The 25,724-nt window shown below is 37.5% G+C and overlaps 10 protein-coding genes across 10 annotated transcripts; 7 read left to right on the plus strand and 3 right to left on the minus strand.

Annotated features, from left to right (window-relative positions):
• Positions 1-37: 37 nt before the first annotated feature.
• C9374_004019 (uncharacterized protein) lies at positions 38-736 on the plus strand (the record flags this gene model as incomplete). Its single annotated transcript, XM_044693612.1, has 1 exon — positions 38-736. One exon carries the CDS (start codon positions 38-40, stop codon positions 734-736), a length of 699 nt encoding a protein of 232 aa, XP_044556149.1.
• A 1,485-nt stretch (positions 737-2,221) lies between these two features.
• On the plus strand, positions 2,222-3,175 carry C9374_004020 (uncharacterized protein; the record flags this gene model as incomplete). The annotated part of the gene is made up of 1 exon (XM_044693614.1): positions 2,222-3,175. One exon carries the CDS (start codon positions 2,222-2,224, stop codon positions 3,173-3,175), a length of 954 nt encoding a protein of 317 aa, XP_044556150.1.
• Positions 3,176-3,885: 710 nt separating this feature from the next.
• On the plus strand, positions 3,886-7,068 carry C9374_004021 (uncharacterized protein; the record flags this gene model as incomplete). The annotated part of the gene is made up of 1 exon (XM_044693615.1): positions 3,886-7,068. The coding sequence occupies one exon, from the start codon at positions 3,886-3,888 to the stop codon at positions 7,066-7,068; it is 3,183 nt and encodes a 1,060-aa protein (XP_044556151.1).
• A 112-nt stretch (positions 7,069-7,180) lies between these two features.
• C9374_004022 (uncharacterized protein) lies at positions 7,181-9,008 on the minus strand (the record flags this gene model as incomplete). Its single annotated transcript, XM_044693616.1, has 2 exons — positions 7,181-8,675; positions 8,905-9,008. 2 exons carry the CDS (start codon positions 9,006-9,008, stop codon positions 7,181-7,183), a joined length of 1,599 nt encoding a protein of 532 aa, XP_044556152.1.
• Positions 9,009-9,637: 629 nt separating this feature from the next.
• Positions 9,638-10,168, plus strand: C9374_004023 (uncharacterized protein; the record flags this gene model as incomplete). The annotated part of the gene is made up of 1 exon (XM_044693617.1): positions 9,638-10,168. One exon carries the CDS (start codon positions 9,638-9,640, stop codon positions 10,166-10,168), a length of 531 nt encoding a protein of 176 aa, XP_044556153.1.
• Positions 10,169-10,414: 246 nt separating this feature from the next.
• On the plus strand, positions 10,415-12,196 carry C9374_004024 (uncharacterized protein; the record flags this gene model as incomplete). The annotated part of the gene is made up of 1 exon (XM_044693618.1): positions 10,415-12,196. One exon carries the CDS (start codon positions 10,415-10,417, stop codon positions 12,194-12,196), a length of 1,782 nt encoding a protein of 593 aa, XP_044556154.1.
• A 7-nt stretch (positions 12,197-12,203) lies between these two features.
• C9374_004025 (uncharacterized protein) lies at positions 12,204-21,569 on the minus strand (the record flags this gene model as incomplete). Its single annotated transcript, XM_044693619.1, has 3 exons — positions 12,204-16,596; positions 16,641-21,044; positions 21,118-21,569. The coding sequence occupies 3 exons, from the start codon at positions 21,567-21,569 to the stop codon at positions 12,204-12,206; spliced, it is 9,249 nt and encodes a 3,082-aa protein (XP_044556155.1).
• A 320-nt stretch (positions 21,570-21,889) lies between these two features.
• Positions 21,890-22,963, plus strand: C9374_004026 (uncharacterized protein; the record flags this gene model as incomplete). Its single annotated transcript, XM_044693620.1, has 2 exons — positions 21,890-22,462; positions 22,613-22,963. The coding sequence occupies 2 exons, from the start codon at positions 21,890-21,892 to the stop codon at positions 22,961-22,963; spliced, it is 924 nt and encodes a 307-aa protein (XP_044556156.1).
• A 110-nt stretch (positions 22,964-23,073) lies between these two features.
• On the minus strand, positions 23,074-24,204 carry C9374_004027 (uncharacterized protein; the record flags this gene model as incomplete). Its single annotated transcript, XM_044693621.1, has 1 exon — positions 23,074-24,204. The coding sequence occupies one exon, from the start codon at positions 24,202-24,204 to the stop codon at positions 23,074-23,076; it is 1,131 nt and encodes a 376-aa protein (XP_044556157.1).
• A 229-nt stretch (positions 24,205-24,433) lies between these two features.
• C9374_004028 (uncharacterized protein) lies at positions 24,434-25,710 on the plus strand (the record flags this gene model as incomplete). Its single annotated transcript, XM_044693622.1, has 2 exons — positions 24,434-24,734; positions 24,788-25,710. The coding sequence occupies 2 exons, from the start codon at positions 24,434-24,436 to the stop codon at positions 25,708-25,710; spliced, it is 1,224 nt and encodes a 407-aa protein (XP_044556158.1).
• Between the last annotated feature and the right edge of the window lie 14 nt (positions 25,711-25,724).

Consider the following 25,724-nt stretch of genomic DNA (forward strand, 5'->3'; position numbering starts at 1 on the left):
TGTCACTTGTCATGCACGTTCCCTAACACTTAAAAAAATGTCATCAAGCCAAGCCTCTTTGGATTCGAATGTAGTTCACCAACCCTTTCTTAACCTCATCGTGCACGGTCAAGCTTCCTCAAAACCACCACAACATCCCGTACATACAACAGCCTCACGTGTGATTGGATCCTCTTCTTCTGCTCATTCTTCCATGTCGATCAACACCACAACAGCAACCAGTACTCAAAACGATGACGAAGAAGAAGTTGCAGATGCATCGTCTCAGAAATTACAGAAAACGGCCAATACGAATCATTCCAATGACATTCAACAACCGTTTTATAATCCAAATTTTGATCATATTGATATTGCAACGTATTACAATAGTAGTAGCAGCAATCATCATGATGCTCTTGTTGGAAATGATTTTTCTCATGCATATTCAATCAACAAGATGAATCATTTCAATCACGAAGAACAAGGTCATGATCCTCATGAAGATACACATCACGTGGATCCTCATCAGAATCATCATGCTCCTATTAAAGTTCCAACACGAATCTCGAGACGAAATTTAGTGATTGGATTTTTCGTATTTATCATTTTGCACACATTGGTCATGTTGTTAGCATTGGGATTGTTTTTGGGATTGTATGTGGGTGGTGAGAGTTCCAACTCGGGTGGAAATACGAATGTGATTGGAAATTCTACAATGCATGAAATTATTTCAGTGACGAATTGGAGAGCTGTTTGAGAAAAATTGTGTGTTGTGTGTGGTTGGAGAAAGGATATTGTTTATTGGTGGAGATGGACCATGTTGAGGTGATCATCGCACCGAATGATGAAACAAAGTATAATGACGGGACAACACTTCAAGCAATGGTGACGAAATAAGATTGAATGACAGGTCTAGACGGGATGGGGATGATACTAATCCATGCGAGCTTGTTTCCCATTGACAGATTTAGAAATGTGGTCACACATTGATTTTAATCTTGTCAAAAAGACTATACTGAAGATGAAGAAGAACAACGAAAAAGATGTTTAAAAGATGTCATCTTTTTCCAACAAACTCATACATGACTACCATTATTCATTGTATTCAAAAATGTTCCTGCCACCATTGTACAGCGTTTCACAAAAGGTACAGACCTCACACCAAGTACCAGGAGATAGAGGTCGGAACATTTGTTAGCGATAAATACTTTGAACACGAGTGTAAATTCCGAGTGCTATTGAGAGAGCTGGGTAACTGATGACTTGCTGGGTGTGTGTGTGTGAAATTCACTAATCCATCGTCCGACCATTCATGGATGGAAACAGCTTTGATACATTTCCTTATCAACACTAATTCCATTCTTGAACTGTGAGTGAAAAATCAAGACAAGACTCACTAACCCAGGTGGGTTTTATGTTCATGAATCAACCATTTGCTTTCTTTATCTTTCATGAATTGGTACTATGTGGTGCAGCCTTAATTTGATGGTTACGAGATTTGAATGTTGACTTGGGTGGTACTGGCCAATAAAAAAACCAATTTTAGTGTTCTATTTTTATTTATTTAAAATCAAAAAAAATCAAAGCTTCTCTCTTCAAGAAGTCTACTCGCTTGCTACAACCGCGCCAACCTCAAAAAGTTTGTGCTTCCTCAACGCGCTCTCAAGTAAACCAACCGAAACTTTTTCGATTGTTTTTCGTTTGCTCACTGTTGTGTACATACACCTCTCATACACCACCCCTCTTGATCCATCTTTGGAGTTTCTCCAGCAACACTGATAACAAGAACCGGGCTTTGCAGGCAAGCGATGCAAAAGTTTTTCCGTATTAATTGCAAGAAGAATCTTAATCACAATCCAAGTAATCATAACAATAGTGATTTTCCAATCATCATTGTTTATTAATCACTTCACCAACAACAAGAATTTTATTCTACTATAATTGTCGTCCGTTATAACCAGACGCTTCAATCTATAGTCCTATCATTCAAACGCTCATTACAATCAATGCTGAATAATTGCTTGTAGTAGTTTTACGCACTCATCACTAACCAACACAAATTATCCATCTCCAGTAGTTTTTTATATATTTTCAACTCTATCCATCTCGTAGTTCTCTCTCCATATATATTTGATCGTAATAGTGTCTAACTTGTCTCATACAACAACTATTATCATCACCACAACACATTAATTACCCAGAAGTACCATAATTCATCATACCTCAACACACTTCATTTGCAATGTCTCTCATGATCATGTCGTCAGTAGAAAACGCAACCAGTACCAAATTGAACAAGAAGAATAGCAGTAGTGGCGAAAGCAATAATAACAACCAACAAACAGCAGCCGTTGAATCCTCCATGAACAAGAATGCTGTTTTGGCCAAGGCAATCCCAACTCCAACCACAGCAACAACCAATGTAGTCGAAATTGGAAAGGCTGCCGTTATTTCTCCTCAACCATTTGCTGACCAATTTGATATTGTTCTCTTCACTCCAGAATACACTCAACAGGTGGCTGTTGCTCTCTCAGTCGTTTTTGCCCAGGAAGAACCTCTATGTATTGCCACCAAGACCAACCCAATCAACTACTTTGCCTATTCGTTGATCTATGCTCAACAATGTGCTGCCAATGGAAACTCAATGCTTGCTATTGATAAGAATTCTCGCATGGTCGTTGGTTTCCATTTGTGTCACGATTATGAAACTTGGGTTGAGCCACCATGTAACGACGTTGGAGTTGTTCAACAAGGAGTCTTGCTCGATCGTTTGCATGAAATTTATCACTCTCAAAAGCATGAAAACATTTCTGCAGACTCTTGTGAATCTCAAGGATCTCCTCGTTCCTTATCTCCTGATACTACCAAGAGTGGAGAGAAGAAGAAGGAAAAGATCCTCAAGATTTGCAGCGCTGGAGTTTTTGCTTTTGCCAGAAGAATGAAATTGGCTACCAGAATGCTTGAAAAGAATATCGAACATGCCAAACAACAAGGATTTACCAAAGTTCTTGTTGAATGCACTGGTGCCTACTCTCAATCTCTCTACAAGAGCTATGGCTTTAACGAGGTCGCAAGAATCTACTATCGTGAATATGAAGTGGAGGTGCTTGTGGATAATGTGAAAGTCAAGGTCAAACCTTTTGAGACTATTCCACATCCACACGAGTTTATCAACTTGTCCTTAAAGGACTTGTAGATAGACAAAAGGAATTATTGGGATGAGTTCAATTATATATCTATGGTGGTTTATTATATATATATCTTCTTTTGATTTCATCCATGTGCAATCATATATATATAACTAACGTGTAGTCTCTGAAAGTGAAACATTGTTGACATTGATATTGAACATTAATACTCTCGAGTTGTCATTTCTGTTCTCACTTTTAGATGTTCCCAGACAATTTTATGGTTCGTTTGAATTTTGCCGTCAACAGCATTGCTTTAATATTTTACTATGGTTGCTGCATGTTTTTTGCAAGGTTCATTCGTACCAGTGTACATTATTAAGGTTTGCTTGTGTAAGAAGTAGAGCAGTATGAACTAGATATAATTTTCACTTGTACTTGCTCAAACTTTGCCAAACAAACATCCAACTACATCATTCACAGTCACGCACTCCAACTGAAATAGGTGGCCAAGACAATACTTGTTTCATGACGTGTGTGTGACTTTATTAGCCCACCATACCTCTTTTCTTTTTCTATTTCTAACCCCTTCTTATGAGTGTGTGATTGTTGTCTGACAACTTTTTGCCAGCACACTCATATCGGCAGGTGCTCATCCACCCTTTTACCTTCACTGGAGTTCTTCGGAATTTCTTTATGTACACCTTTCAATAAAACACTATCTATCTTTAAAACACATGACTTTTTGTGTGAATTGACTGCTGCAATTTCAAAAAAAATGAATTCCGATGTTCATCATTCTTCGTCCAACATTCCGAAGGCCTTGAACCACAAGGAGGAAGGAAATAAGTTTTTCAAACTGAAAAAGTATGATCGAGCCATTGAGGAATATTCAAAGGCTATTCAACATGATCCGAATGGTGCCGTATATTATTCCAATCGGAGTGCATGTTATCAGCAATTAAGTGATTATAAAAACATGATCCGTGATGCTTTGGAAGCACTTAGGATTGATCCATCGTTGGCAAAGGCTTATTTTAGACTTGCAAAAGGATATTCCGAATTGAATCAACACGCAAAGGCTTATTCTGTCTTGTGCCGAGCTTTGAATATTCGTGATGATGAGTCTGATCAACAAACAAACACGAGTGAAACCAAAGAATGGTCTCTCCCTCAAGAGGAAAAATCAATTTTGGAAGGCGAATTGAAAAAATGTATTCAAAAGTTGAACGAAGAGCAATTGAAATATGAAAAGAATCAAGAGTCACCTCTCATTAATCCATTTTCAAATTTAAATTCAAACATGCTTTCCTCTTCACGAAGAATTGAAATGGAAATGAGAAAGGAATATTATTTAAACCATTTCACATCAAGTAAGGAGGTAAAAGTGAAAATTATTGACTTGTTGGATGACATTTTGAGACCCATGAAAAAAACCTTGATGGAATTTGCAACTTCTCAACAAGAAACAAATGACAACTCTGGCAAAGTCATGCTTGGAGATGGAGAGCAACAAAAGATCAACCAGGAAATGCAAAAAAGATCTCTCCCTACGAGTAGGTTAAATTGGAGATTTCAATGTAAGAAAATTTGTGAAGTATTCAATACCAGAGAAGTTGAATTCAAAAAGGAGGGCATTCAGGTGTTGTCACTGTGTGGCATATCATTAACTTATTTTGCTCGGCCTGAAGTCGCTTACAAAATGGCAAAACAATTACTTGTGAATAACTCTAAAAGATTCAATGAGTTGACTGTTCATGAGAGAGCTCATACATGGGTGATAATGGCCCAATCTTATTTATTTTGGAAGGGATTTCAAAAGAATGCTGTCGCATCCTCTGCACACTATACCTCATACAAACCTTTACAATTTCTCAGAAATGCTCTTAATTTATTGGGACAAATTGAAAAGGGTTCGAATGACAGCAATGTGAAGCACATTTTAGTATGGACTTATATTTCACTCATTACTCAAATGTGCCCTCATGGTGACGAGTTATTGGTTGCCAAGACCGATTTAGAATCGTTGCTGCAAGACATGTATCAGTTACTCTTTATTTTGGACTCATCCGAGTATTCAGAAGCAGCTCACACAATCACAGTCATTCAAGAAGGTCTTCGATTTTGGTTCTCGTATTTGCAACACATACCAGAGGCCTCTGATCAATTCCAAAGATTAGTCCTTCTCTCCGATTCTGAAGTGACCACACTCAGCGTAAAGTTATTTAACGAGTTTCATAGTGCAAGTTTACCATTACCAAAAGTTTGTCTTGACAAATTCTTTTTGTATGCTCTTTCTGAAGGACAAATGTTACGTTCTAATATTGAGTCATTTATACGAAGTGTGAGACTGGGATTAATATCACTCACTGAAAAATTGTATAGCAGCAGAGATTCATTGAGCGGAGAGGCCTCACAACCAAAGAAGGGATTTTTACAACCTGATTTGTATCCGTTGTTTTATGCTGTTGCATTGCAAAGCTTTCACTCACGATATTGTTGCAAACAAAGCGACAGAGAAGTTGAATTATTACAAAGATGTGAGACACGCTTCAACTATCTTGTCAAGGCTCTCCATACCACTATGCAACATCAAAAGCTGAATCTATGCGACTCCACATTTGCTGAACTGCACAATTTACTGGTCTTGATCAGCATGTATCGTCCTATTTATGAAGTTACGTGTGATAGCACTAACCTGCAACAAGTTATTCATGTTTCTCATCGAGACTATCCGTACCTATTAAGCAAATTACTGTATCACACCCTAAAAATTCCAAAAAAGATGGAAAAGTCAATTTCGAAAGAGCCTTTTTCAGCTGAAGACAGCACTCAAAGAACACGTTTGTTGAAGGAATTTTATGATTCACAAACCATTCCCTTTGATCACGATTTTTACACACCAAGTTCAAATGTTATTACCTCCACTTTAAAAATTCACAAAGAAATTGAATGGAATTATCCAAATGAATATTGGCCAAAAGGATTTGATGAAAGCGGACAGAACTTGGAATTTTTGTTAATTGGAAGCGGATTTACTGAAACGGATATTACAAGATTTTTACATCGCTCACAACCCTGTGCATTGACTTGTGTGGAGTTGGGAAGTGATTCAAATTACTTGTTCTGTAAAGAGATGTTTAAAAACGAACTTGGAAAGAGTTTGCACATGATTCGATTGAGCCAGATTAGTAATTTGACTCAAGTTTTAACAAACAATAATGTAGAAACTCAAAGAAATCCATTTGATTACATTTCAATCAATGTGGATGCTTTGGGTAGTTCTAAAAGTTCTCTCACTTCTCTCATGACATCAACAACCTTCATTCGAGAGGGATCTATTGTGAGGCTTTCACTTCCTTCTGTGCATCAAGTGAAAATGGTTAAAAATATTAGAGATTTTTTATATCCACATTTACGAGATGTGTTTGAAAAGGATGATTTTGATGGAATTCCAACTTTAAAGAAGGCTCCAACAAGAAACGACTTGTTGATTGCTCGTGAATTATTACGAAAAGAGAAACCATTTTCTGATTTTATTTACAAAATTTCCGAATTTTATAATTTGAACTCATTTTGTAACTTGATATTTTCACCACTCATTGAGGAATTTTCCATAAGCACACACGGAACGGACAACTCGAAACATGATAGTTTTGGAGCTGGTTTTACATTTGAAAGCATGTCACAATTGCTTGAGAAAGAGTTGGGCCTTCGAGTGATCGGAATTGTCACATCCTCAATGCCATTCCATAACATTGTAGGAGAATATTTTGAGGAGACCAAAGACTTCAAGTTGAAGAATTGGAAATTGATGGATGCATTTGCAGCAAAAAGAGTTGAATATTTTCAAGCCCCAATACAGGTACTTTGTGAAGTTCCCGTTAAGAAAGTCGAAGTGGACAAGAAGAAGGATCCTCTTGGTTTGAAAAAGTATTTACATAAATATACCTCCAAGTAGTGTGTGTTTTGAACTTGAGGATTTCTGTGCGAATATTGTAATATTGTATTAAACCAATTTCACAAAATCAAAATTTGGTTAAAGGTCTCAGATTACAAAAGTAAATACTAATTTATTTACGTGTGCAAATGAGCTGACCTCTTGGATGTAATCCCTCTTCGTCCAAAGTTTTGTTAATATTCGCAGAAGTGAGGGAATACGTCTTGGGTGGCACACCAGGGCAGTTGAATGAAAAATGACTGTCCTTAATGAGCGAAGCAATGTGTGCATGAACAGCTTTGATAGTATCCGTTGGCTTGAATTTGGCAGTGATGGTTGTACCGTCGAGCAAACGAACTCGAATGGCACTTTCTTGGGGTTGAGCTGGAGCAGTAGTAGATGATGATGACTCTGTTGGTGTGCTGGTACTACTGGTTGGAGTGCCGCTTCCTCCTGCAGTGTCACGAGCAAGATAGGCCTTCAATCCCATTTTCTGTAAATCAAAAAGATCTTTTTCGACCTGAGCGAGCTCAGTTGTCTTTCCTTCTTGTCTCAAGCGTTCAATCTTTCTTCGAAGTTTATCCTCTTCCAATAATTGTTTCATTCGAAGCTTTTCTTTCTTTTCCTCTTGCTTTTCCTTCTTCTTTAATTCCAAATCTCGTTTGGCTTGTTCTTCTTTCATTCTTTCTAACAACTCTTGGGATTGTTTGCCTTGTTCTCTACGCTTTAATTCTCGTTCCTTTTGAGATTTACGTTCTTCTTCTTCCATTTTTCTCTTATTTTCAATTCTCTTTTGTTTGAGAAGCTCCTTCATTTGCTCGGCACGTTTCTTCTTGTCTTCTTCAGTTTCAACTGTGAATTGAATTGGTTCATCAATATCGGCATCCTCTTGATGTTCCAAAAGCCATTCAATGCATGCTTCTTTGGATGGAGGTTGAGGAGAATTTAACAAGGCCTTGACTGCTCTCAATTTTGAAAATTCCATTTCCATGAGTTCTTTCAAAATGTTGGTATCGACTGTTTTTTCAATTTCTGCCATGACTTGTTCATTGGTGAGTCCACCTGTGTTATTTTCTTGTGATGTTGTGGTGGCAGATCCTTCTGTAGTCTCGGTTGTTGAAGTAGTACCAGCTTGTGTTGTTGAAGAAGCAGAAGTCGAGGATGGTTTGGTAACTGCCTTCTTGATCTTTTGTTGAAGAAGAGATAATTCAATAGCTTTACGAGTCTCATCGTCGAGATCATCCAAATCTTCATCCATATCATCGGTTTGTGGCTTGGGTTGACGAATAGGACGATTCTCGTCGGCCCAAGGATTTTTATAGACTTGTCCAGCTAAGCCGCCACTGCTGCTACTACCAGCACTGGATGATGTGAGAGTTCTACCACCTCCTTGGAAAGCTTGAAAGGAGTCTCCATACTCGTTGATCAATCGTTCAACTTTTTGCATATCCATTCCGACGACGGAGGTTAATTTTGTATTGTTTTTGTAAAAGATGAAGGTTGGCATACCTTGCACACCCTCTTTTTGTGCAATACCATTGTGTTTATCGACATCAACTTTTAAGAACACCACATTGGAATATCGGGATGCAAATTCTTCAAAAATTGGCTTTGCCATTTGACAAGGACTGTGTTGGATGTTTTATAAATTCATGATGAGTTTTAAAATATTATTAATAGTGATCAGTTAATAATAATTGTGTTGCACACACAAGTTCGTGTTGGATTATTATGGATGCAAAGATATGATCATCAAGATGGATCATCCAGTGATCATGATCAAAATAAAATTTTCGGATGTTGTACAACGTGTTTGATGATATATCGAGAGCATGTTCCTATGAACTCTATACTTACCCACACCATTCAGCAAAGAAATCCACAACTACCAACTTTCCGGTGCTGTTTCTCAAATAACCTCTAAATTCATCATCACTGGTCACTTCCTTAACCTTGGACATTTTTTTGAATTTTTTTTTGCTTGTTGGAAAATTGAAACTATTATTAGACGATTGTGTGAACATTGTTCTACCTTAATGGTGAGAGGATTGCAGATTGCAATCTGTAATTGTTATTCCAACAAAGGATGTTTGTGTTGTCCACACTTATGAATCTGTGGATAACTGAACACATTAAACATTTCTTTAGTTGAGGCTCTTTGTTCTTGCGTATTTTGTTAAAACCACGTAAAGCCTTGGTGGTTCTGATTTCTGAAGACATGTACACTTAATTTTGCCCTTATTTGTGACCAGTGCTTCTTGAGCTTGATATTCTCATTCTGGATCCATAGTCCTGAGAAATCTGAAAGAATGGTATGCAATTTGCTATTTATGGAATTGTACCATGATATTTAAGTCTTGGATTCTCTTTTTTGTAAAATGTGCAATTGTCATTTTATGGAGGTTCATGATGAATATAGGCGAACAACTTGGTGAAACTTGACAATTTGCATGTTCTTCAATTTATCCATATGGAGTGTGTTGAGATAGGCTAGCTTTAAAACTCTGTGCTTCGCCAAACATTCTCATATTTCAAAATCAAAACAAAATCAACTGTATAGAACAAGAAGAACAACTCACCACAACAACAAATGTTCGGTATTAGAAATAACATGACTATGGAAATTAAGAGAAAGCCTAAAGAGCCTACGTTATCAATGGAAATTGATCCCGAAGAGCAAGATGATGGAATGAACAAGCCTTTCACCTACTCATCTTCTTTGAATTCATTCATGTCTTTCCCGAACAAGGCTAACAACAATACGGAAGAGTTTATGGTCGTACGAAATCATCGTTTAATTATGGCTCATCATCCCAATGCTAATCCGAATGATGATATTGAAGAACATTACGAACCAGCCTCTTTATGTTGGAAACCAATGACAGAGTCGTTCGAGATGACTAGTAATAAGGACTCCGAAATTGATTCAAACAACTACTCTCAGCAACAACATCAGCAACACAATTTCCAAACACCTCATCTGCCCATGTTCATGAAACAATGGGGAATGGAGGAAGAAAAGTTTCAATGGATGATTGAAGAAGGCTCGTGCTCCTTGGGTGGGGAGCATCAATTGATGGAAATGGTTCAAATGATGGATTGGAAGGCTCATCAGGTGTAATTGAAGAGAACATGATTTTCCGGCTACTCGTTTGAGTTATTCGAGAGAATAAGGATGATCAACCCTACAATCGATGAATTCTTTTTACCCGAGGAAGAAGGTCACAGCTATAAGTGGCTGTCAATGTCGATCGATCCAATTTTGCTTGATTTGTGAGTATATTCGATGAATGTAATCCTTAGTAAATTCTGAATCATTATCGATTTAGGTATTCCTCCATTATTTCAGAATCTTCATTTAAAAAAAATGAAAAAAACGCATGACCATGATTTTGATGATCACGATACTGGTGTTGAAAAGAAAAAATTGAAATATAGTAGTCATGATATTTCATCCTCCATCAGCACAGTTTATCATTCGGAAGCATTTGGTAATTTCAACCAAGAATCTGTGAAAATTCAGTTGATGGATTTTAATTTACATGATACAAATCATTCTGAAGCTTATCATTTACTTTATAGAAAATTTGAAAATCAAAGAAAGGGTTTTTTAAAGTGGTTTCGTCATAAACAAGAATTTATTACTCGAGTTCGGAACCGATTATGTGATTATTTACCCATCGAGTTTATGTATGATCGGGATGTTATTTTAAACATTGGAATATTCCATCATTCATTATTGTTGTATAGACTGGAAATTACAGACAAGGGTCTAATGCTTGAGATTGTTCAAAAGAATGGACGAGCTCTACTTTGTGCTTCAACAACATTGCGAGAGGATCGGGATGTGGTTCTTGAAGCTGTACATAACGATATTCATGCGTTGAGATATGCTTCGGTCGACTTACAAAATGATAAGGAGGTTGTGTTTCAAGCATTTACAAGCAATGCCCAAACAGAGTTTTATATTGGAATGAGATGGAAGCCACGTCAATTATTACAAGACACGGAATTTATCTTGTCGATTGTGCGTCATAATGTCAAAATTCTTGCAGAACCTTGTTGTGCTGATTTGGTGCAGGACTTTCATTTCATGCTTGAAGCATTGAAGGTGAATGTACGTTCGTTAGCGTATAGTTGTGCTTCCTTACGCATGAGCAAAGAATTTATGAAAGAAGCAGTGAAAATCAATGGGAATGCGCTTGAATTTGCGTCACAGGATTGTCAAATGGATCCTGAAATACTTTCTATAGCATGTAATAACCTCACATATTCGCTACAATTTGCTACTCTAGCACAACGAAGTGACAGGCAATACGTATTACGTTCACTGAGACAAGCGTTCCGTTCTACGGATTTGCAATATGCTTCTTATGAATTACAAAATGATAGGAGCGTGATTTTGGAAGCCATGAAAATTCAGCAAAGTGCTGATCCGTATTGTTACGCTTCAGAAGAGCTGAGAAGTGACAAGTTATTGGCCTTAACAGCATTATCATATTCACCAAATATCTATCTTGTCACATCAGAAAATCTTCAGAAAGATAAGGAAATTATTATTGCAGCAATTAAGAATACACGTCATGTTTCGTTTATTCTCGAATCTCAGCATGCCATTCAACATAGAAATGATCCAGACGTAATGCAAGCAGTGATGAAAGGCTGTAATCCCAAATTTGGTCACTGTAATTTAGAAGAATATCCAGAAATAATTCAAGCACAAGATAAGGTCACATTGTTGCAGAAAGTACATCAGGCAAGCAAGATGTATTCTGACGACTCGGCCATATTTGCGGATGTGTCAAGATTTTGCAACAGCTCACTTTATACAAAATATCAAGATGAAGAATTTTGGTTGAAATTGATCGCAATTAGTTGTTATTTCCTACAATTTATTCCAACACAATTCATTACTAAGGAGTTTGTGATCAAGGCATTGAAATACAATGGTTCATGTTTAACACATTTGTTAGTGACAGAGAAATTTGGACACAACGACGACGAGTTGAAATATGTTGCATTCAAGGAAGGAGGATTTTGTGAAACTTCTTTTTTAGAGAGTTATATCTTTAACACACGCATGGATTTGTGTTATATGGGTGCAAAGGTTACGAAGAGCATTGTGTTGGATTATTTACCAGACCATTAAGGAGCAACTACGCAGTGTAGAGAATTGGATGGTCGTCATCCTCTTCTCCTGCCTCTCCTCCATAGAGTAGGCCAATGACTTGCTGATTTTCATCATGATTCCATTGCTGCATCATGGTGTGATCATCACCTTCATGTATGACTCCAACATTGTTGGAAGAAAATAAAATAGACTGAGACATCATTGGAGGAATCATATCAGAACTATTGTTGTGATCCAGATTAATTCCATAAAAAGGTGCCTCATTCAATTCCAATCCCGTCTCACAATCAAAGCACTTGTAACAATTCGAATAATTCACATTGTGAATGGAAGAGAGTGCATCAAAGCAAATTTGATTCTCGCATACGTTAAATGAGACTTCTTTTTGATAGCTCTCTACTTGAATGGTATATTTGGCTTTTTTCAACGTACGATGACCACAATTTTCACACAAAAACTCAGTCACAATGGGTTCATTTTCGCTCTGACGTTGTGCGTCCTTGTTGAACTTGGCCAACAATTTCTTTCTCGTTTTTTCATTGACAAAATCCACCAACTGGAGAAGTGAATGTTTTCGATCTCTTGGAATTTTCGTGCCGCACAATATGGAGGCAAATCCTAAACTCATGCATGTATACGTGAGAGCAACCACACCAATTTCGAAAGGTCTAACTTCTTGAAGAAAGGTAAACTCTCCAGAAACGATAGGTAACTTGAACTTTGAAATGAGTCTCTCAAAAAGATGTTTTTTGAAGTCGTGTTCGAAAAGAGTGTGTCGCTTTGTGATTTCTTGTTGGCTTGTAGTTTGAGATAACCAACACGCTTCCGGATTGGGTATAAGAAATAGTGTACAATTTAAATCCATGTCATCAATAGAGACAGTAGCAATACCTTCCTTTCCTCCTTTCACTCTTCCAAAGTCAATACTTGCGGTAAAATTGAGAATGGTAACATTGAATTGGAAAAATGTTCGTTTCACATCATTGTATAGCACAATGGGTGGTTGAGTTTTTCTATATTGTTCTGTAAATTCGAGTCCACACATTATTCGTTCATCTTTACAGTATAATGTTGGAAGAAACGTTCCAAATTGATTTTCCATATTCGAAACTTGTACTGTTAATAGTAAATTGGCTGCTAACATGGATGAGTTGTTGTTTTCATTGGAGGATGAAATGACCCAATTGTTTCTCTTTTGAGTAAATATATTCATAATTTCAATAATACTTGAAGATGAGCTATTACTTTGGAGATAATTATTGGCTGTGGAATTTTCGTTAGTGGACGATTGTAATAAAAGCTCCTTGAAAATAGGTTCATACTGTTCAAAGGTTTTTGCCAAAGTCGTTGAATCTATATAGTGTGAACTCACATCTTCTTCATCAATAAATTGACAGGAATTCACATTTTCAAATATTATAGAGATATTGTGAATTTGTTTGAAAGATTGATGAGATTGATCCGCATTCTGACACGATTCAAACATTCCAGACGGAATAAACTCAGCATGAATGTAACAAGTGATATTTTCCAATTTGTTAAATTGCGAACGTGTGAAATAAAATCCAAATCCAAAGGAATCTGTATCTTCAAGAGTAAGAGTTGAGTATTGTGATAATTCTTTCTGTTCGTGTATGGACGGAACTCCCAATTGTTTAAATGATCCACTTTCTTTACAATATGACTGAATTCTAAATTGTAAAGGACGTTTTCCCTTATTTTCAACAGAAAGTTGATAATTAAACTTGTTATTCAAATGAAGAAGACTACTATATGGTATGGTATCTCGGATGACATGACTTGTCATATTGGGCTGTGAGGTTGTGAAATCAAAATTCAATGACTTGGGGAACCACTCCGATTCTTTCAGTGTCATGAAAGGATATATATTGCATTCATCTGCTCCAATTTGTAAAATTTCACACTGCATTCCTTTGTAATTAAATGTACAATTGCAAGTGTCAACATCAGTACAATTTCCATTTCCACTGCATGTGGAACTATCGCTTGCAGATTTTCCAAAACAAGTAGGTATCGTACACGAGTCACCAATCCAATGAGAATCACATTGACAAAATGATGACCCTTCACAATGTCCATGAATGCATGAGGACGCATTGCACAAGGCCATTTCACACCACTTTCCATAGTATCCACCTTTGCAGGTACATGTATCGTAGCTGGAACAAATTCCTCGTCCGTTGCACACCATTTCTGAACTGTTACTAGAAATGTCGTTACATGTCGTGATGTTACAGTTGGCTCCGAAATAATTATTTTCACACTGACATGTATTGGTTTGAGAACAATTTCCTCTTCCACTGCACACTTCAGATTCGTGATCAGAACGAATGCCAAAACATGTCACCAAGTCACATTGAGGCCCATAAAAACCATCATGACAATGACAATGATTGGCACTTTCACAAATTCCTTGACCGTGACACGAGTTGGAATGATTTGCTGAAATTCCAAAACATACTGGAATGGAACAATTTTCTGAAATGTAATTGTCATCACACTTGCACACATCTGGAGAAAGACAGCGACCATGTGAGTTGCAAACTTGAGCATGAGTAGCATTGTATCCAAAGCATACAGGTTCTGAGCAATTTTGAGACGTATATCCTTCATGGCATTGGCAAGTACCATTTGATCGACATTGACCATTACCAGAACAAACTAGTCCATTATTTTGAGGACATGGTATTGTGTTTGTAGTTTCATTATACTGTTCACAATTTGCTCCTTCAAAGAATGCATCACATGTGCAATGATTGAACGATGTGCACAAGCCATGACCTGAACAAGTACGAGCTGTATCATTGGATGGAATTCCATAACAGAGAGCAATTTCACATTCCAATCCAATATATCCCTGTTGGCATTCGCATTGGTTTGGTGCTACACAATGTCCATGACTTGAGCATGTGTTCACGCGCATAATCCCAAAACAAATGGGAACTGAACAATTGTTGGAAGTGTATCCAGTCATGCATGAGCAATTATTTGGAGCTATACATTCACCATGTGAAGAACACACTTCTGAATGGTGATCTGCCTGAATTCCAAAACAAATAGGAATGGAACAATTAATACCGGTAAATCCATCAAAGCATGAACAATGGTTGGCACTTTGACAAATTCCTTGACCATGACACGAGTTGGAATGATTTGCGGCAATTCCAAAACACACTGGAATGGAACAATTTTCTGAAATGTAATTGTCATCACATTCACATACATCTGGAGAAAGACAGCGACCATGTGAGTTGCAAACTTGAGCATGAGTGGCATTGTATCCAAAGCATACAGGTTCTGAGCAATTTTGAGAAGTATATCCTTCAGTACATTGACAAGTGTTCACGTCCACACAAATTCCATGACCAGAGCACACGTGTGAAAAATTATCTGCTCGAATGCCAAAACATGTTGGAATGGAACAATTTTCAGAAGAATAATCTGATGAACAAGAGCAGCGATTCGGTGCTACACATTCTCCATGTGAAGAGCAAACATTTGGATGAGATGCATTCAGGCCAAAACAGACAGGGGTTGAACACGTCGCATCCACATAATTTGCAGTACAATTGCATATATCGGTATCCACACATTGTCCATTTCCAGAACAAACCAATTGAGTTTGATTGGACAACATTCCAAAACATGTTGAAATTTCACAATTATTGCCATGATACTTTGGATGACATTGGCATTGATTGGGTCCAAGGCAATCTCCTCGGCCTCCACTGCACACACGAGAATCATTGGAAGCAAAACCATAACATGCAGAGATGGTGCAAGTCTGTCCTGTGAAATTTGAAAAACATTCACAAAAATTGTAATCGGTGCAAATTCCATTTCCATTGCAAACATTGGATTGATTACTTAAAATTCCGAAACAATCTGAAATTTCACATGTAGATCCATATGTTCCCATTTTGCATGAGCAGCTGTTTGGTTCCAAACATTGTCCATGAGACGAACAGACAGAGGGATCATCTGCTCTTTTTCCAAAACATAAGGGAATGGAACAATTTGGAGAAGTATAATTCGAAGCACAAAGACATTCATCTGGAGCAACACACCGACCATGAGAGCTACACACATGAGGGGATGTGGCATTAATACCAAAGCAAACAGGTTCTGAACAATTTTGTGAAACATATCCAATGTCGCAGTGACACTTGTTAAAATCTTGGCAAATTCCATGACCAGAACAAACAATTGAATAATTATCAGCTCGAATGTCAAAGCACAAAGGTATAGAACAATTTTCAGAAACATAACCATCGAAGCATGAACAATTATTTGGTGCTATACATTCACCATGTGACGAGCAAGTCAAGGGAGATGTTGCATTATGTCCAAAACATACTGGTTCAGAACAATCATGTGAAATATATCCTGGACTGCAGCTACAATTGTCATGAGCCACACAATCGCCATGATTGGAACATACACGCAAAGTGTCATTGGATAGTATGCCATAGCAAATTGGAATTTGACAATTTTCACCTGTGTAACCTTCATCACATGAACAATTATTGGCATTCGTACACTCACCATGTCCTGAGCAGGTTTCACTTTCATTGCCAGCCACTCCAAAACAAACAGGAATGGAACAATTTTCAGAAATGTAATTCTCGTCACACTCACATGAATTGGGGACACACACGTACCGTGATTGGAGCACACAAGTGTTGAAGTTGCATTCCATCCAAAACATACAGGTTCTGAACAATTGCGTGACACATACCCGTCAGCACAGAGACAGTCATTATAATCTTGACAGAGTCCATGACCAGAGCAAACATGTGAGAAATTATCAGCTCGAATGTTAAAACATAAGGGAATGGAACAATTTTCAGAAACATAACCCTCGAAACATGAACAATTATTCGGAGAAATGCATTCACCATGTGTGGAACAAACCAATGGAGATGTTGCATTGTGTCCAAAGCACACAGGTTCAGAACAGTCATGTGAAATGTATCCTGGACGGCAGCTGCAATTGTTAAATGCAACACATTCACCATGATTAGAACACACCCTTAATGAATCATTGGATAAGAATCCATAACAAATGGCAATTTCGCAATTATCTCCAGTATATCCCTCATCACATGAACAATTGTTGGGGCTCATGCACTGACCATGTGCTGAGCAAGTATGGCTCTCATTGCCAGCAACTCCAAAACAAACAGGAATGGAGCAATTTTCAGAAATGTAATTCTCATGACATTCACAACTATTTGGGGATATGCATTGTCCATGGGAGGAGCAGACAAGTGTTGATGTGGCATTGACACCAAAGCAAACAGGTTCTGAACAATTTTGTGAAACATATCCAATGTCGCAGTGACACTTGTTAAAATCTTGACAGAGTCCATGACCAGAACAAACATTTGAATAATTATCAGCTCGAATGTTAAAACATAAGGGAATGGAACAATTTTCAGAAACATAACCATCGAAGCATGAACAATTATTTGGTGCAATACATTCACCATGAGTGGAACAAACCAATGGAGATGTTGCATTATGTCCAAAGCACACAGGTTCGGAGCAATCATGTGAAATATAACCTGCATGACAACTACAATTGTTAAATGCCACACATTCACCATGATAAGAGCACACCCTTAATGAGTCGTTGGATAGTACTCCAAAACAAATTGGAATTTCACAATTTTCACCTGTATAACCTTCATCACACGAACAATTATTGGCACTCATACACTCACCATGTCTCGAGCAAGTGTGACTCTCATTACCAGCCACTCCAAAACAAACAGGAATGGAACAATTTTCCGAAATGTAATTCTCATGACATTCACAAACATTGGGAGAAACACAATTTCCATGATAAGTGCACACTAAGGGTGATGTTGCATTAACTCCAAAACAGACAGGTTCTGAACAATTTTCAGAAACATAACCCTCAAAGCATTGACAGAGATTGTAGTCTTGACAAACTCCGTGTGAACTACAAACAGAGCTGTCATTGGAAGGAACGTTAAAACATAGAGAAAGACTGCAGTTTTTTCCTAAATAGCCCTCTCTACATTGACAATTATTGGCATCAAGACATTCACCTCTTGCCGAGCACACATGCGTAAAATTATCAGCTCTAATTCCATAACATACTGGAATGGAACAATTCGAGGAAACATAATTCTCATCGCACGAACAATTATTGGGAGATTGGCACACACCGTGAGAGCTACAAGCTTGAGGCGATGAGGAATTATGACCAAAACAAACGGGGAGTGAACAATTTTCTGAAACATAGCCGCTATCACATGAACAATTATCTTTGTGGAGGCAAGTACCATGTCCAGAACAGACAAGAGGTGTACCAGCAGGTATTCCAAAACATTTGGGAATTTCACATTCATTTCCTGTAAATCCATCAAAGCATGAACAATTGTTGGCGCTTTGACAAATTCCTTGACCGTGACACGAATTGGAGTGATTTGCTGCAATTAAAAAGCACACTGGAATGGAACAATTTTCGGAAATATAATTTTCGTCGCAAATACATGTATCAGGCAACACACAGCGTCCATGTGAACTGCATGTCTCATTGTCAGATGCATTGTGATTGAAACAAATGGGCATGTCACACAACGTGTCTGTGTATCCAGAAGGACAGTCATACTCGACGTGAAATAAAAAATTGAATAAGCCTCCTTTTCCTACTTGTGACCAGCAAACGTAATCGTCCAATAGAGAAATATTCAAAACAAACGTGTACATTTTCTTATTCAATCTTTCTGTTAAAATCTGAGTGGCAGCGTCGCTATGAATGGTGAAATTGAGAAATGCATGGTTATGTGTTGGAGAAAGGTTCACCCAATACTGATCATAGGTTTGGAATGGATTGTCAGCGAGAGAGGCCAACGCTGCTTTGACGTTTGCTGAAATAGGATCCGATCCATTACTCTTTAACTGCACTCTAACGATATTGGTGAAGAAGAGAGAGGAATTTCGTGTGAAATCTGGTTTGACTAATTCCACATTCTCCACAAAGACAAAAGGTTCATAGTATCGTGCTTGACATCGAGGAATAAAATATCCATGATCTATGGTAATATTTTGTTGCACGGTAACGGATTTGTCCGAGTAGCTCCATAATTCTTCTCTGTTAATTTGAATGCTAACTGAGCAAGGAACGTACTGCAGGGAATTAATAATGGCACTAGTGACAGGTATTAATACGGAAGATGTGGCTTTTTCAGAAATGGTGAGAACTCGGTGACCTCCTTGAGCATCCACAATGGAAATTGGATCCATACATGTTAAATCAAAGACAAATGTTCCTTCGACATCCCCACTGTTGGTGATATTGATGGCGATGGTAGCATTTGTTTCAAAGAATGGAGTAGTGTCAGGAATAACACTAAATGAAACATCAGTGCTTGTTATTCTTGGTTCCATGAATTGGATCTTTGTCATGTCTATCTCAATAGCAAAATCTTGGAAATAACCTAAATTGGAGTATGACATTTCTAGAGAATTGTGATCAGTTCCTAGCGAAACGCTATTGGTTGAAAAATTGAGTCTTGGGCTGTATTCTGGCAATTTGGTAATTGTGTGGTCATAGGATTCAAAGAAATATTTCAATTGATATCCAATATCCGTATTGAAATCTTGGTTACAAAAAGCAGTTGGGTCCATTTGATATTTCATTTGAAAATCTTCTTGCGTTATGAGAATTCCAGCCTCCATATCAGTTGAATCCAAAATTGTGAACTCTAACGGAGAGGTTGCTAGTGCTTCTTTATGATGAGGAATGGACACCAAATAATTTTGCGAGTAAAAAGAGGCGTCATAATCTGTGGCAGCACTCTCCATTAAGGTTACTTTGATTCCGTCTTGAGTTTTGGTATTGGTATTGACAAAGTCTGAAACTATAACTGTGCTTTGTGAAAACATTTGGGAAGTGGTATTAATTGCAGCTCCAAGATCATACCATTTGTTTGTTATATCGAAAGATAACATTCTATGATGAGAAGAATATCCAATAAAATGGTACACAGTTGGTGCATAGTATTGATACATATTTCTACGTCTCTTCAAACCACACGAGAACAAGGTTGCGTATTGTGTTAATAAAAAATTAGTTAATATACCGTCGCTCACAGTAAATTGGTATGTTGGATTGCTGTCTACATCGTAAAATGTGGCTTGATAATAATTATATGTCAGTAAGACATTTACATCCGTAACAGCTGCTGCTCCAGTGGCATCCGCAATGGATACTGGTGCAGTGTTTGGGTCTATGGTAACTTGAATATCTGAAACAGATCCATCCACAAAATAATTGTTAAATAAAAGTTCTAACTCGGAGGGATCTGCTGCTCTTCTTGGTAACACTTCGAATGAGTCCAATGTCACCCATTCAGAAGCTGCACTAATATGTCGTTTAAATTTTAGAGGAATTTTTAGAAGTGTGACATTGGGTTTTCGCATCTCAATATGAATACCTTTTAAGAATTTGTAATTGTATCCATGATAGATGACATCATTTAGAAGGACATCCAAATTTTCTGCATTCCACGTTCCTCCCAGGATTAGCTTGCCATGAGTTCCCAAAGTCATATCTATTGTTGGATCATTCACAATATTGGATGGAGTAATTACAGAACCAATCATTGATTGATAGCTTAACACTTTGTTTGGAATATTGGCCATGCATGTCGATGCAAAAAGGGTGTCAGCTGAAATACTTGGAGAATAGGTGAGGGCCACTTTCGTTCCTGTTGAATATCCATGAATCACAGTAACTGGAAGTGGAATAAACTCAATCACACTATCCATGACTCGTCGTGTATATGCAAAGCAAGTACCAATTCGAAGACTATCACGTCGTGTCACCAAACAAGTTACCCATTTCTCTATTTCCAATCCTTTTAAGCATTTGATGAACTTACCTATATTGTTTGTTCGTTCCTACTGTATTAAACACGACTGACATGATTTTACTGCTCGTTGCCCTCACATCCGATGCGCTTAGTGCATCATATTGACTCGCTGTATTCACAAGGTAGAAACAATTTTTAGCAGAAGAAGCAAAGGAGGTGGCATCCAATTGTGAAATTGAGCTCGTCGCGGAGAGAGTGGGCATGTACAAATCATTGGCATGAGAAACAGTAAGGGTGAGCGAGGAGCCACTCGGAATGACTACATTGTTAGGAGAGACGGAAAAAACGGAGCAATAAGGGAGAGTTATGATGATGGAAGGATCCTGACCCAGTACAAAAAGTCCAACCCGTATGTGGGACAAGCTCGGAGTGGTGATGAGAAGAATGAATAACAGTAAAGTTGAGGATAAGTATGGAGAAGAGTACATTCCGCTGCTTGGATGATGTAGAGACTTGGTCATTCGAATGATGGTGGTTGTTCTGTATTTGTTTTTTGATCTGAAATTGCTTAGAATAGTAATTTCTTTTTTTGATCCAATAAAACTTTCATTATTGGATTTCTCGAGAACAATCATCATCCAACGACTCAAAAAAAATGATCATTATGAATGGACACATTTTCATAGATTAAACTACACCATTCAACGATTCCGAGCAATAACCTGTTCAATCATCATCATCGTGAAAGGAATCATGAAATGATTTTCGCATTTTTTCGAATTAAGCCTCCAAAACCAAAATCAAACGATGAACATTTACATTTGACAGCAATCAAAAAAAAATGTCATCATCCGCACCCTCTTCCAACAACATTTTTGACAAGATCTGGCAAGCAGATGAGAATCGTCTCACTCCCTTCTCATCAAAACCCACTTCTGTCTCGACTCCATTCATCACACTCGTGTGCAGTACTCAAAAGAAAAAACAAAATCCCAATTTCAATTTATTTCGTCTCTATAAATTCGATTCCTCTAAAAAACAATATGTTGTATCGAGTGTGCGTGAATTTATTGACACAGCTGCCCATTCGGAATCATCCTACAAGACCTATGGATTGATCTATAAATTATTTGACAATTATAATTTGGATCAACTCAAAAGAGAACAAAATACTCCTCAGGAAGAAGGTGAAATTTCAAACTTTTTAGATGCCATTATTGAAACCAAATGTATGAAAGTGTTGGCTCAGGACTATTTGAAAATGACGAATAAGAGTGAAATCAAGAAAAAATTGTATTCAATTTGGTTCACTCAATATGATATGGGAAGAAATAGAGATTTGAGTGGATTTGAACATTGTGTGGTTGGTGAGAAGAATGCATCGACTGTGAGTGGATATCATTTTTGGTTTAAGGTGAGTGAAGGTGAAATTTTCATAATGATGCGTATTCCTAACAATATGTTTTGACAATTGGCGAAAATGTATGCATGATCTCTGTGAAAAAATAATAATAATATATATATTATGGTGTGAAAATTTATGGACACGACAACACTGAAATAGTATTTGGTGGACGATTCCAATGACAACTTTTTAGGTCAAGATATGATTAATTTTGCTGGTCGATTGGACAAGGAAACTACTGCTGATTATGTTTGCATTCGTTTCAAACAAGATGAAGATGTCACCAATGACCACGGTGAGAATGATCAATTATTCAAATCTTGTGGTAGTTTTTGGGTTGGTATTTCACCCGAATGTTTCATGGCTTTGTGTACAGTTGCTCATTTGGAACATTTGAAAGGTCACAAGAAGGCCTTATCCAATGTGGTTGTAAATGGACATGCCTATACGGTTAATGTGTTTTCTGAGGGTGACTATCCACGATCAGTCTATCCTTCATTGAATGAATGAAACAAGTGACACGTACCAATAAGATCTTCCACTGGTTCAATAAAATTCCATGGATGTTGAAATTGGTTGAAATTGCCACAAAGTCAACAGTGGAAATTTAACCCAATGATTCATTGAAAAATTTGAATTCGATGATTTTCCGTGTCGCATACCATTAATTCACCATGTTGTTCATTCAAAGTCATTCCACATGGATTCTTAAATTCTCTCCAATTTGTTCCAAAACTTCCAAAAACTCTCAACAACTGCCCATCCTCTGATAAAATTTGTATTCGATTATTATCTGTATCGCTTACAATAAAATTCTTTGCAGTCTTGTCATAAACAACGGAATAGGGCGTTTTAAATATTGTTGAATGCTCTCCTCCATGTCCACATTGTTTCATGGATTTCCAGTCGTTTAAGGCTGAACTTTCTCCATGTTGAAACATGTTCACACAATGCAAGGGATCTCCTTGTCCAATCAATAAGAGCCCTTTCGATGTAAAATCAACGCCAGTCGGACTCTGAATACTCATCGAGCAAAGCAGTTGACCATTCACAGAGTCCAAAATTTTCACTAAATTCTCATACATATCGCTGACATAAACTTTGCAATTTGTGACTGTAATTCCGCGAGGACAATTGAATTTTTCATGTTTCCAAATGTATGGAAGAGGCTCATTAGGACGTTCTTTTGCTTGTTCAATTAATTCTCCCAAATCAAACTTGTACATGGCATCGGCAACTCCTGCAAAGATGATTGCGTCTTCGTAACATCCTTTGTAACTTTGTTCGACAATTTGAGTGATGGGATGAGTCAGGGTTAGAGTATGTGAAATACTTGTCATAAATTTCTTTGTATTTAAATGGAATAATTGAAGTCTTCCATTCATATGATCACAAACAATGATGCATGAATGATTATATGATACTTTGACATCTGAAGGATAAGAAAAGTGATTGTCATCGGTGCCACTCTCATCTGTTGTTCCCAATGAATGAATCAATGTGAAACGCATTTGAAAAGGTTTCGGATACTGTCGCATGCGATGTTTGAATTTTTTGACAAGTATTTGAATTTGTGAGGATGAACGGGAATGAATGTGTTCTCTCCAATACAAATTAAAAAGATGCAACGTGACTGGAAGGTTTTCGAATGAGAAGTGTACATTTGAATGATCAAGATCTTTCATTGGATGGGAAGGACGTAGTGACGAGTTTTCATGGATGGAACCTGGGTCTACTTGTAGTGGTTGCATTTTTTGTTTTCCTTGCTTTTTAATTCCATGATAAACACTCTTCTTGAATAGCCCCAATTTTAGACAAGGGAATAAAAAGGGTTTGTGACATTTCAAGTTTTGCCATTGTTAGTATCAGTATATCATTGTTGAAGAAATAACAAATTTTAAACGGATGTCTTTGACAGTGGTGTTGTTTTCGTGAGTTTGAAACAGCAAAAGGATTAGTGAGTTTCAAGTTCAAAAAAAAATGGGAAAAAAGTCAAAAGGCTTTGATGATGACGGTTATTACAATAACAACAATTCAGGACGAGGAAACAAGTCATCAGCATCTGCAAAAGGCGGTGGCGGATTCAATAAAAGAGGAGGTTATCATCGAGGATATAAAGCTGGCGGATATGGTGGATATTATAAAGCAGCTACCATGTTGGACTCTGAATCGGGATCTCTGGGCTTGAATGATGAGAGTGATACAAGCTCTTTATCGGCTATTAATTATAGTAAAAAGAAATTATATAGAGAGGATGATGATGAGGAGGAGGAGGAAACAAGTGAAGAAGAAGAAGGCTCCGAGCAACATGATGCGAAGAAAATAATTCAAAAGATGCCGAAAATAATTCGGAGGAAGAAAACCAAGAGGAACACAATGAAGAAGAAGAAGAGCAAGACGAAGAACACATTGAAGACGAGAACAAGGAAAAACCAAAGAGAGAGAAAAAAACAAAAAAACAAATTCGTTTGGAACGATTGGCAGAGAAAAAACTGAGAAAGCAGCAACAACAAGAATCTTCGTCGTCATCTTCTCACCAACAAGCAGCATTATCGGAACAGCCCAAGAAAAAACTGACCAAATTTCCAATTGACCTTGCCATGTGGGATTTCCAACAATGTGACTCGAAAAGATGCACAGGCAAAAAATTAGAAAGAATGAGATTATTGAGAAGTTTACCAGTTTCGTGTCATTTCAGAGGAGTCGTGTTGACACCACAAGGAAAACAGTCAGTTTCAAAGGCTGATAGAGACGTTGTACTCGAGCATGGAGCATGTGTGGTGGACTGTTCATGGAATCAGCTTGATCAGGTACCATTTCACAAGCTCAAATCACCGAATAATCGATTATTACCATATCTAGTAGCTGCAAACCCTGTCAATTACGGAAGACCACTTAAATTGAGTTGTGCTGAGGCATTAGCTGCTACCATGTACATTTGTGGATTGAAAGAGGAGGCAAAGCAATTACTTGGCAAATTTAAATGGGGTCACTCGTTCATTGAATTGAATTATGATCTATTGGAAGCTTATTCAAATTGCAATAACAGCCTTGAAGTTGTCAAGGTGCAGCAAGACTATTTAAAAAAGTTGGAAGAGGAAGCACATTCTAGAGAAAAAGGAGATGCTTCTGGAAAGGTGGTTTCTGCCGATGATTTATATGGAGAATATTTCACACAAAACCAAGAAGAAGAAGAGGAAGGAGTGGTGGATGATTTGGTCGAGGACTTGGATGATTCCTGCTCTGATCATGAATGAACAGAATAAACTTT

This window comes from Naegleria lovaniensis (assembly GCF_003324165.1).
Source record: "Naegleria lovaniensis strain ATCC 30569 chromosome Unknown tig001, whole genome shotgun sequence".
NCBI classification, from domain to species: Eukaryota; Heterolobosea; class Eutetramitea; order Acrasida; family Naegleriidae; genus Naegleria; species Naegleria lovaniensis.